This window comes from Schistocerca gregaria, chromosome 2 (genome assembly GCF_023897955.1).
Source record: "Schistocerca gregaria isolate iqSchGreg1 chromosome 2, iqSchGreg1.2, whole genome shotgun sequence".
In the NCBI taxonomy this organism is placed as follows: domain Eukaryota; kingdom Metazoa; phylum Arthropoda; class Insecta; order Orthoptera; family Acrididae; genus Schistocerca; species Schistocerca gregaria.
The window spans coordinates 833,480,147-833,492,640 of record NC_064921.1 but is presented as its reverse complement, the minus strand read 5'-3'; the positions used below and the strand labels follow the sequence as shown (position 1 = coordinate 833,492,640).

General features: G+C 47.3%; 1 protein-coding gene across 1 annotated transcript in view; it reads left to right on the top strand.

Moving 5' to 3' along the window:
* Nucleotides 1–12,494, top strand: part of LOC126336002 (agrin-like) — a 1,245,461-nt gene that overhangs the window by 1,077,214 nt on the left and 155,753 nt on the right. The window contains exon 15 of the mRNA XM_049999480.1: nucleotides 10,919–11,176. Within this exon, the coding sequence (XP_049855437.1) occupies nucleotides 10,919–11,176 (258 nt within the window). The remainder of the gene's footprint in view (nucleotides 1–10,918; nucleotides 11,177–12,494) is intronic.

Sequence of the window (12,494 nt, the reverse complement as noted above, 5' to 3'; positions counted from 1 at the left end):
GCATGGGCAGCTGTACCTGTACACACCATCCAAGCCCTGTTTGACTCAATGTCCAGGCGTGTCAAGGCGGTTATCACGGCCAGAGGTGGTTGTTCAGGGTACTGATTTCTCAGCATCTATGCAACCAAATTGCGTGAAAATGCAATGACATGTCAGTTCTAGTATATTATATGAATACCCGTTTATCATCTGCATTTCTTCTTGGTGTAGCAATTTTAATGACCAGTAGTGTATGTTTAGAAAATTCGGTCTTCTCTTTATCATCATCTGTTACATTACTGGTACTGTCAGCAAGAGAAGATATTGAATTATTTGTAGCGTTCATTGATTATACGTACGACTATTTTTTTTTTTTTTTAAGAATCTGCACAGATTTCTTATTCTGGGTCAGTTCCAACTATTGGATAGGCGACCCTTACTGTAACCGCAAGCCTCGACGAGGAAGAAGAACGACCTTTTAAATCTTGAGTGGCTTTTCAACGGTCGCCACAATTACGAATAAATTATCAACTCCTCTTATAAGGTAGCAGTCAAGATCTTCTTCCAGATTTTAGGTCCTCAGTATGCTAGAAATCATTATCAGGAAGTTTCTTTTTTCTTTGAGTTTTTGCTAATCGTTTCAAGCAATAGTGAATGTTCAAGGAACTCGAAATATAATATCTAGTCACATTAATGAGATCACCTGTCACAAGCATGAATAACCATCATTCGCAGTGATGTTCTGAAGGTACCGGCAGCGATGTGCAGCCATGCAGACTCCAGAGCTGTGGCCAGCTGTACTAGGTTTCTCGGATGATGATCCATGGTTCGTACAGCTCGATCGAGGTGATCCCACAAATCCTCGACTGGGTTCAAATCCGGTGAGTTTGGTGACCCGAGGAGAACTGTAAACTCATCCTCGAACCACGCACTTACTCTACGAGGTGTGTGACGTATTGCATTGTCCTACTGGTAGATTCCATCGTGAAGAGGAAATTCAAAAAGCCTACAAGGTTGGACATGGTCCACAAGGATAAATGCATGTTTTTGTTGAACCATTGCGCCTTCAAAACTAACGAGATCTCCCACGGAAAGCCCCGAAAACATTCTACAGTCCATAGCGCTCCCTCTCCTACGGCCTGGACGCAGGGTATTTGCGTTTCAAGCCGTACACACCAACAGCCATCTGTCCGATGGACCATGAAACAGTATTTATTTGAACAGGGCACCTGTCCCCACTCAGTGGCGGATCACTTGCGCCACTGTCGTACAAATTCCAGCCATCGTAGCCGATGAAGAACAGTCAGCATTGGTGTATGAACCAAGCGCCTTCTGCGAAGGCCCCTAAGCAGCAGCTTTCGCTGAACGGTTGTTGAGGAGACACTGTTGGCGGTTAGCGTCTAGTCGCCCATACACATCTAGGCAGGCCGTCGTTTTCTGGACGTCAGATAAATCTATCCGTGCCCCATGGCGCATGGTTTCCACGTAGCGCCCTTCGCCCCTCCCCCCCCCCCCCCCCCCCCCCCCACCGCACACCCGACCAACAAGCTTTATATACTCTCTACTGCTAGTTCTGCCATAAGTCGTCTATCAGTGGTGATTAAACATTAACGTCGAGCATAGGCGGTGGTCACCATAAAGACAGACAGATGAGGAAATAGCAAATTTCTTAATGTAGATATGTCCATTCCACCAATTACCATTTTTTGATACAAGCGTTTCCACCTATAACGTTCTTTACATTCTCAAGTAAGTCTAACTGCAAATTACGTCTCTACACAGAGCTGACACGTTCAAACCTCCTGCTTTCCCCAGTGCGACCGAGTTGTTTACATCTGCATCTACATCTACACTCCGCAACCCACCTTCCTCGTCGGAGGTTCGAGTACTCCCTCGGACACCCGTGTGTGTGTGGCCCTTAGCATAAATTAGTTTAATTTAGATTAAGTAGTATGTAAGCTTAGAGACCGATGACCTCAGCAGTTTGGTGCCATAAGACCAACCAACAAATTTCCAAAATTTGCAACCCATCTTAGGATATCTGACGGAGGGTAATTTGAATACCAGTATCATTTGCCTCTTTTCCTGTTCCAATCAGTCAATTGCCACTCCCTGCATCAAGCATCGATCCCGTGCAGGTCTTCCTGTATTTCGCTACAACTTTGTAGCGTCGTTTGCTATCTCAAATCGTTCAGTGGAGCTTTCTCTATGTCCTGTTAAATTTTTGCACGCTCTTACGGAAACACCCTGTATATTCTCTTCCGTCGTAAGTGTTGTATGAGGAACAATCAAATGAAAACCAAACACCCGCCACAGTGGGACCACGGATTGGTTCCATTCAAAAGCAATCACCACAAGCGTTAAGACATTTGTCGCGCAGAGAGACGAGACACCCACTCTTTCTCGTCCGTCTGAAACCAACGTCCACACATGTCTTTCTTCAGCTCGCCAAAGACGTGAAAATCATTTGGTGAAAGATCCGGGCTGTACGGAGGACGTTGCGGTGTGTCTACAACCAAATCGCTGAAGCGTAGCCTTCGTATGATTGGCGGTGTGGGGGCTGGCTTTATCTTGCATCATCACCTTACATAGTGCCACAATTTCAAGCCCGAGGGAAAGGACAACAGTGAAACCATCCACATCTCCCGAAGAAACACATCCAAAGCTGTGCACACAAGGTCTTCGACTGCGGGGGCCCCTCTGCTCGTCGACTTCCTGTAGCGTGAAACCACAATTGAGTGCTCAGTGCAATGAAGACACTCTGTAGAAACTGCGACGTGCCATAAGGCAAAATACCCATGAATACTGTCAGACGGAATCATCCTGTTTCAATGTAACACCCGCCCTCACGCAGCCAATCGGACGAAGACTACTCTGCAGCGATTTTTTTGGTAAACACTGCCACATGCCCCATACAGCCTGGATCTTTCACCGTCTGATTTTCACAACTTAGGTGATCTGAAGAAAGACATGAACGGATGTCGGTTTCAGTCGGATGAGGAACTGCGAGAATAGGTGCGGTTGCGAATCCGTCAGCAGACAACCACATTCTATGAAACAGGAACTAATTATATCATCTCCCAGCGGGATAAATGTTTTAAAGCGTCTGGTGATTACTTTTGAGTGGAATTATTCCATGGTCCCGTTGTGGCAGGTGTTCGGTTTTCCATTGGCTGCCCCTTATAGCTTGTTTAACACAGATCGCTTGTAAGTTTATTAACAGCATACGGTAACCAGCAGTTTAGTTGCTTTAGCCCAATTTTATTTTCAGAGACAATGCATCTTCTGTAACTAAGTTATTCGTGACATATGATCGTTCTGTGAGATTGCAATGGCTGTTGCTGATATACACTCCTGGAAATGGAAAAAAGAACACATTGACACCGGTGTGTCAGACCCACCATACTTGCTCCGGACACTGCGAGAGGGCTGTACAAGCAATGATCACACGCACGGCACAGCGGACACACCAGAAACCGCGGTGTTGGCCGTCGAATGGCGCTAGCTGCGCAGCATTTGTGCACCGCCGCCGTCAGTGTCAGCCAGTTTGCCGTGGCATACGGAGCTCCATCGCAGTCTTTAACACTGGTAGCATGCCGCGACAGCGTGGACGTGAACCGTATGTGCAGTTGACGGACTTTGAGCGAGGGCGTATAGTGGACATGCGGGAGGCCGGGTGGACGTAACGCCGAATTGCTCAACACGTGGGGCGTGAGGTCTCCACAGTACACCGATGTTGTCGCCAGTGGTCGGCGGAAGGTGCACGTGCCCGTCGACCTGGGACCGCACCGCAGCGACGCGCGGATGCACGCCAAGACCGTAGGATCCTACACAGTGCCGTAGGGGACCGCACCGCCACTTCCCAGCAAATTAGGGACACTGTTGCTCCTGAGGTATCGTCGAGGACCATTCGCAACCGTCTCCATGAAGCTGGGCTACGGTCCCGCACACCGTTAGGCCGTCTTCCGCTCACGCCCCAACATCGTGCAGCCCGCCTTCAGTGGTGTCGCGACAGGCGTGAATGGAGGGACGAATGGAGACGTGTCGTCTTCAGCGATGAGAGTCGCTTCTGCCTTGGTGCCAATGATGGTCGTATGCGTGTTTGGCGCCGTGCAGGTGAGCGCCACAATCAGGACTGCATACGACCGAGGCACACAGGGCCAACACCCGGCATCATGGTGTGGGGAGCGATTTCCTACACTGGCCGTACGCCTCTGGTGATCGTCGAGGGGACACTGAATAGTGCACGGTACATCCAAACCGTCATCGAACCCATCGTTCTACCATTCCTAGACCGGCAAGGGAACTTGCTGTTCCAACAGGACAATGCACGTCCGCATGTATCCTGTGCCACCCAACGTGCTCTAGAAGGTGTAAGTCAACTACCCTGGCCAGCAAGATCTCCGGATCTGTCCCCCATTGAGCATGTTTGGGACTAGATGAAGCGTCGTCTCACGCGGTCTGCACGTCCAGCACGAACGCTGGTCCAACTGAGGCGCCAGGTGGAAATGGCATGGCAAGCCGTTCCACAGGACTACATCCAGCATCTCTACGATCGTCTACATGGGAGAATAGCAGCCTGCATTGCTGCGAAAGGTGGATATACACTGTACTAGTGCCGACATTGTGCATGCTCTGTTGCCTGTGTCTATGTGCCTGTGGTTCTGTCAGTGTGATCATGTGATGTATCTGACCCCAGGAATGTTTCAATAAAGTTTCCTCTTCCTGGGACAATGAATTCACGGTGTTCTTATTTCAATTTCCAGGAGTGTATTTTACTTGATTTTTCAAATATATTTTGTAGTTATTCACTTATGACATAGCCATCAAATGATGGAGTTTGGTGTAAGCATTGTCAACTGTTCCCTTGTTATTGTGCGTCATTTTGTTGTTAACTTCTGTTCGTTTCTATTTTTGTATTGCCCGCATTAATTGTGTAGTGCTTAATATCGGCTCTGTACTTAAGGTTTTGTCATTGCTAATAACGATAATGATCGCACAGTGGACTGTCACACTCGACAGGGATGGTGTGCTACGTTTACCTTGTGAGTGCGTGTACGACGTCCGTGGCGCTCACTTACCGAATGTATCTGCCCTGTGCACGCATCTGCCCTGTTACTGGGAAAATAGAGGACGCCAGCCCGCAAGAGAGTGCATTAGATGCGGTGGGCGGGAATATAGAGGGGGGGGGGGGGGGGGGGGGGGGGGGGAGGCGGTGCAAAGCAGGCAAGAGAGAAGCCTTTTGCTGGCAGCAGTGTGGAGAGTTGGAGGTCCGGTTTTACCTAGGACGTGTAAGCGCTCTGTTGGGCCGAACAGAACTGGTGGGTGGCGGCCTGGCGTGTGTACTGTTATTGGCGGCATTACGCTAGTTGTAGTTCAGTTGTCAGCTAGTGTACTACTGGAGAAAGCGAGCCTGCTGGGGGAACGTTGCCTCCCTATATTGCGGACTTTATGATGAGACCTTCTCTGTAACAGGCACTAATTTTGTTCTTAACTGACATGTGATACGCTACAGCCTGGTTCCCTTCGGATCTACACTGTATTTTTGGTCGTTCCTCAGATATTCTGTTGTGAGTGAAAGCGTTCGTTTGTACTTTTCTGCCTGGCTGTGTTTAACCGCTTTCCTGGACACGTATTCGCGATCAGTGACTAAAAGGCATTGTAATTTGGATTTTAGTTCTTACTTACCACGTTACTGGGTAGTGTGGCTTGGTTGATGGTGTTCGCAAACCACCACTCGGGGTAGTTGCGCGGCCTCAGGCGCCTTGGCACGGTTCGCGCAACTAACCCGTCGGAGGTTCGAGACCTTCGTCAGGCATGGGTGTGTCTGTTGCCCTTGCGTAAGTTAGCTTAAGTTAGATTAAGTGGTGTGTAAGACTAGGGACCGATGACCGCAGCAGTTTGGTCCCATAGGTACTTACCACAAATTTACAAATTTGTACGCAAGGTTGTACTTACTGTTAAAATATTATTCTGTAAGCGACTTCTTTGGCATATTACCTACACAGTTCTAGCCAGCCTTGTTTTATTTACTGGTATTTTGTGTTTTATTAAAACGGTGGTTAATTCTGCTGCTGTGTGTACTACAGGACAGATTAGCCGTTATTTAATATCTTGTACATATACTGGATTCAAGAGCGAACCAGGAAATGGGCCTCTCTGTACGCTTTAGTTGGTCTTGTAGATTTCGTAATCATTCTGGTAATGTATATTCCTCGTCCATCTGTGGAAAAGGTTTCTATTTTTGTAAGGCAACTGGCCAGCTGATTACACTTGTTATTAGCCTTTTGCCGAACTAGCCACCTTTGTGGTACTGATATTGTAATTTGTTTGTTTGCCGTTTCTACCTGTTGTGCTTAGCTACTTCTTTCTCTATATTTGGTCGGCTACTGCCGTTGTTTGCTTGTCTGTAAACCGCTGAGATTAAGTGTTTGCCTTACTTTGGCGTTCTACATTTCAACTGTACATGCTACCGGCAGGGAGTGGGAGGGGCCTTGATATTTATAATCAGTTTTCCTTATCCTTTATAAGTTCTAGACAATTTGCCGTGAAGGTCTCATGAACTTCATACCTCGTACTTGGTGATTTTGATCGACCATTGCAACGTAAGGGTCATTGTGTTTATAAGCCTGATGACCTGCCTGCCCACGGATGCGAGTTTGAACGTAAGCTTAAGCTCCCTTAAAATAGTTACTAATAAGCATCTTGTATTATGAAGCAAAACTTAATGTAAATCCTAAAGCACCTTAGTCCATTGTAAAACTTGTCTGCATCGCCGTGGCCGTTGGTTCTGTTATCCTGCATCTTCCCTAAATGCTATCAAAGTTTTTTGAATAATGACTTGTGTTCTCTTAGGATTAGTCAGTGTTGCCGTAAACTGGTCTTTAGGGGCAAGGCATCACGTTCCTTAGCGAAATTTGTATTCAACATTTAATTACTTGAAAGCGCTTCGTCGTGGCAGACAGTTATCATTGAGCCTTAACCCGTTTGTGCAGTTGCTAGGCGTAGTTATTCGTCTGTTAAGAAGCAACCCCGTACGGCAATTAATAATTCTCGCTGCAACTGCTTAATATTTTAAATTATTTTGATAAGAAAAGAAAGGCAATTTTTTTGGGTCCAACGTACGGTCATCTTTGCTCTTTTTATTATGACCTTGCTCCCATACAGCGTGCAAAAATTTAACAGGACATAGAGGATGCTCCACTGAACAATTTGAGGTGGGGAACCTGGTATCGGAGAAGCCATCTTGAGATAATAACAATAAAATCATATTCCTGTGTATTGCAAATACCATCATTGATACAATTGTACTGTATCTTACAAAATGTGCTGAAACTGACAACCATCAGCCTCAATGCAAGCATGACATCGGCAAACATGATTATGACGCACCCTGACGAAATATCCGTGGTGTGTTTCGAGTCATATCACAGGCAGCTATAATTCTGGTAACTAATTCCATTCCGGCCGCTGTGACCGCGTGGTTCTAGGCGCTTCAGTCCGGAACCGCGCGACTGCTACGGTCGCAGGGTTCGAGTCCTCCCTCGGACATGGGTGTGTGTGTTGTTCTTAGCTTAAGTTAGTTTAAGTAGTGTGTAAGTCTAGGTACCGATAACCTTAGCACTTTGGTCCCTTAGGAATCCCCACACACACCCTGAGATTCAGGTCAGATGACCTCGGGGGCCATTCCAGCGACCAGGAAGTAGTGTACCGGTACTGCTACATCGCATTTTAATGTACGTCTCTGAACAGCACTGAATAATGAATGGGTCTGTCGTTGATTCATAGCACGTTCTGTCATTAAAAAAATGTCGTGTGACTAGGGCCTCCCACTGGGTAGACCGTTCGCCAAGTGCAAGCCTTTCGATTTGACGCCACTTCGGCGACTTGGGCGTCGATGCAGGTGAAATGGTGATGATTAGGACAACACAACACCCAATCCCAGAGCGGAGAAAATCTCCGACCCAGCCGGGAATCGAACCTGGCCCCATAAGATTAACATACTGTCACCCTGAGCACTTTTTTTGTTTTTCTTTTTTTAATCTCATTTTGTTCGTTGCATCTGGTCGGGACGGACGTCGTAAGACATCTGTTTGAGTTCGTTGATGATCGATTAAGTCAGTTTTTTTTTATTACAGAGGGCAGCTAGCCCTCTGACCGAACACGCTGAGCTACCGTGTCGGCTAACACTCAGCTACCGGGAGCGGACACGTTTTGTCATGGACAATGTAAATACTATACAACGAGGCACCTTATGGACAAGTAAAGTAAACAAAACATCTACATCTACATCTACATCTACATGACTACTCTGCAATTCACATTTAAGTGCTTGGCAGAGGGTTCATCGAACCACAATCATACTATCTCTACTATTCCACTCCCGAACAGCGAGCGGGAAAAACGAACACCTAAACCTTTCTGTTCGAGCTCTGATTTCTCTTATTTTATTTTGATGATCATTCCTACCTATGTACGTTGGGCTCAACAAAATATTTTCGCATTCGGAAGAGAAAGTTGGTGACTGAAATTTCGTAAAAAGGTCTCGCCGCGACGAAAAACGTCTATGCTGTAATGACTTCCATCCCAACTCGTGTATCATATCTGCCACACTCTCTCCCCTATAACGCGATAATACAAAACAAGCTGCCCTTTTTTGCACCCTTTCGATGTCCTCCTTCAATCCCACCTGGTAAGGATCCCACACCGCGCAGCAGTATTCTAACAGATGACGAACGAGTGTAGTGTAAGCTGTCTCTTTAGTGGACTTGTTGCATCTTCTAAGTGTCCTGCCAATGAAACGCAACCTTTGGCTCGCCTTCCCGACAATATTATCTATGTGGTCCTTCCAACTGAAGTTGTTCGTAATTTTAACACCCAGGTACTTAGTTGAATTGACAGCCTTGAGAATAGTACTATTTATCGAGTAATCGAATTCCAACGGATTTCTTTTGGAACTCATGTGGATCATCTCACACTTTTCGTTATTTAGCGTCAACTGCCACCTGACACACCATACAGCAATCTTTTCTAAATCGCTTTGCAGCTGATACTGGTCATCGGATGACCTTACTAGACGGTAAATTACAGCATCATCTGCGAACAATCTAAGAGAACTGCTCAGATTGTCACCCAGGTCATTTATATAGATCAGGAACAGTAGAGGTCCCAGGACGCTTCCCTGGGGAATACCTGATATCACTTCAGTTTTACTCGATGATTTGCCGTCTATTACTACGAACTGCGACCTTCCTGACAGGAAATCACGAATCCAGTCGCACAACTGAGACGATACCCCATAGCTCCGCAACTTGATTAGAAGTCGCTTGTGAGGAACGGTGTCAAAAGCTTTCCGGAAATCTAGAAATACGGAATCAACTTGAGATCCCCTGTCGATAGCGGCCATTACTTCGTGCGAATAAAGAGCTAGCTGCGTTGCACAAGAGCGATGTTTTCTGAAGCCATGCTGATTACGTGTCAATAGATCGTTCCCTTCGAGGTGATTCATAATGTTTGAATACAGTATATGCTCCAAAACCCTACAGCAAACCGACGTCAATGATATAGGTCTGTAGTTAAATGGATTACTCCTACTACCCTTCTTGAACACTGGTGCGACCTGCGCAATTTTCCAATCTGTAGGTACAGATCTATCGGTGAGCGAGCGGTTGTATATGAGTGCTAAGTAGGGAGCTATAGTATCAGCGTAATCTGAAAGGAACCTAATCGGTATACAATCTGGACCTGAAGACTTGCTCGTATCAAGCGATTTGAGTTGCTTCGCAACCCCTAAGGTATCTACTTCTAAGAAACTCATGCTAGCAGATGTTCGTGTTTCAAATTCTGGAATATTCCATTCGTCTTCCCTGGTGAAGGAATTTCGGAAAACTGCGTTCAATAACTCCGCTTTAGCGGCACAGTCGTCGATAACAGTACCATCGGCACTGCGCAGCGAAGGTATTGACTGCGTCTTGCCGCTTGTGTACTTTACATACGACCGGAATTTCTTCGGATTTTCTACCAAATTTCGAGACAATGTTTCGTTGTGGAACCTATTAAAGGCATCTCGCATCGAAGTACGTGCCAAATTTCGCGCGTCTGTAAATTTTAGGCCATCTTCGGGATTTCGCGTTCTTCTGAACTTCGCATGCTTTTTCCGTTGCCTCTGCAACAGTGTTCGGACCTTTATTGTGTACCACGGGGGATCCGTTCCATCTCTTACCAATTTATGAGGTATGAATCTCTCAATTGCTGTTGCTACTATATCTTTAAATTTGAGCCACATCTCGTCTACATTCGCATAGTCAGTTCGGAAGGAATGGAAATTGTCTTTTAGGAAGGCTTCTAGTGGCACTTTATCCGCTTTTTTAAATAAAATTATTTTGCGTTTGTTTCTGATGGATTTGGAAGAAACGGTATTGAGCCTAGCTACAATGACCTTGTGATCACTAATCCCTGTATCAGTCATGATGCTCTCTATCAGCTCTGGATTGTTTGTGGCCAAGAGATCAAGTGTGTTTTCGCAACCATTTACAATTCACGTCATGACTTCCTGGGAATCAGGCTATTCCTCCTTGTTTCCTTGCAGGAAATAAAGAATGTACACGTAAATAAACAGCGCAATTTGCGTAAACCTGTACGCATGTTAGTTTTAAATAAGCTGGAAAACAGTAATGCTAGACAAAGCGGTAGAATAGGTTACTTCCATATCTCCTTAAGCTGGCTTCTCCGACCCCAGGTACCATATCTCAAACTGTTCAGTGGAGCATTCTCTATGTCCTTTTACATTTTTCCACGCTCTTGTGGAGACACGCTGTATGCTAGTGGTTACACAAAAGTGTATCGTCACTAGGTTGATGGCGTCATCATTATTACTACCTGACTGTTGTTTTAGTGCTTGTCCGACGTGTCATTCCATACGAACCACCCGTGTCGACAGAGGAGGAGTCCGGCACGGAGCGGCCCGGCGCGGGCCGCTGGACGGTGCCTCGGCGCTTCACGCAGCCCGGCGACGACGAGGCGTGGCCCATGTCCAAGTCGACGCGCCACCTGCTGGCGGGCGCGCCGCGCTACCACCTGCTGGCGCCCCTGGACAGGGCCGACGCGGGGGCGCGCCTCGTCACCGACGGCTCCGGCCACGGCAGGGGACTCCCGCAGCGCGCGCCCGAGGACGACGCCGGCGGCCGCAGGGCCAACGGTGAGTGCCAGTGTCCGGGCTCCGGCGTCCTGGGCACATCAAGTCAGTCCGAGAGTGTTTCGAGGCATTTTCGTCTCCAGTGTATAAAGAATCTCCTCGTGCTGTTTCGTTACTTTACGGTATTCTCCACCATACATCGTTACTGGATGTGCAATGGTCTTGTAAATCTATTGAGCCGTGCTGCGGGTTGCGTTGGTACTGTTTGTAGGTTTCCGCCCTCTGTTGCGGCCAAACGGTGTCGTTTACTTGGCATGGTTGTGGCTGTTTGTCTTCTTCTCTCTTTGACTGGCGCCACACGGTTTCGCATGCGATGCCTGTCCGCTAGTGGCAGCAGCGGCGGTTATCGATATGTAGTAATTATTGCCCTGTCTTTGGGGCGACGTCGTTGTTTCTCCGGATCCTGTGAGTGGGCCAGTTCGGTTGGCGACTCAGTAGGAGCCAGGTCCACGTAGCGCGGGAACAAGCCGAGACTGCTGGCGGCACACATGGACTGCCGGATGGAAGTTCTGCAGTCATGAGGGTGCACGACCTCGTCGTAAACCGGATCTATCGAGCTTTAAGATGAGTGCATTTCAGTCCAAGTACAAAAACCTCCAGTGACCTGGGTTCATGTTGCTGCTCATAGTGTCGCCCATGCGAAGAGGAGCGAGTGGAGTGCTTGGGGAAGGCGGATCTGATTACCTTTCCTCGACTTCTCATTACTATTTACTGCGTTCAACTTTTTACAATTTGTTAAGTTCAACCAGCGGTAATTTTTCTTGCTTGGTGGCCGCTAACGCCCCAGTTACCTCCCGTGGGGGTTAGTGTATGTAACAGCAGTGTACGTTTCTTCGCCTGGCGATGCTGTGTGGTAAGGCGTGTAGTTTTGACAGCTTACTTGATTGTAGCTCGGTTGGTGATTCTTCTTCTCTGGTGGTAGTGATTCCTTTCTCGTTCCAGGCGCTCTAAACACAGTACTCTGGGGACGTAGTGCTGACCACCGGTTCCAGCTTTGGCGTATTGTTCCATCGTTGCATTTGGTTTATCGGATGCCAGATAGATTCAGCAAGATTATCATTAGTCATTCGCTAGACTGCCACTAGTCTGAGTTACCAACTTGTGAAGTGAATGCAACTCTTGGCTGCCTATCTCATCGCACGCGAAAGTGTTTGTTGCCGGACCTTCTCAGAGGTCGATTCCTGGAGCACCGTCTGTGGCCCCTTGGTTCTTGTAAGACGTGTGTGTTCTAAAAGGAGGTCTGATGGCCAATAGTTCAGTGTAACGCTCCTTCAGCCCACGCCTTTTGCGGGTATAAACTGCCTCAGTACTCTTTAAGGAA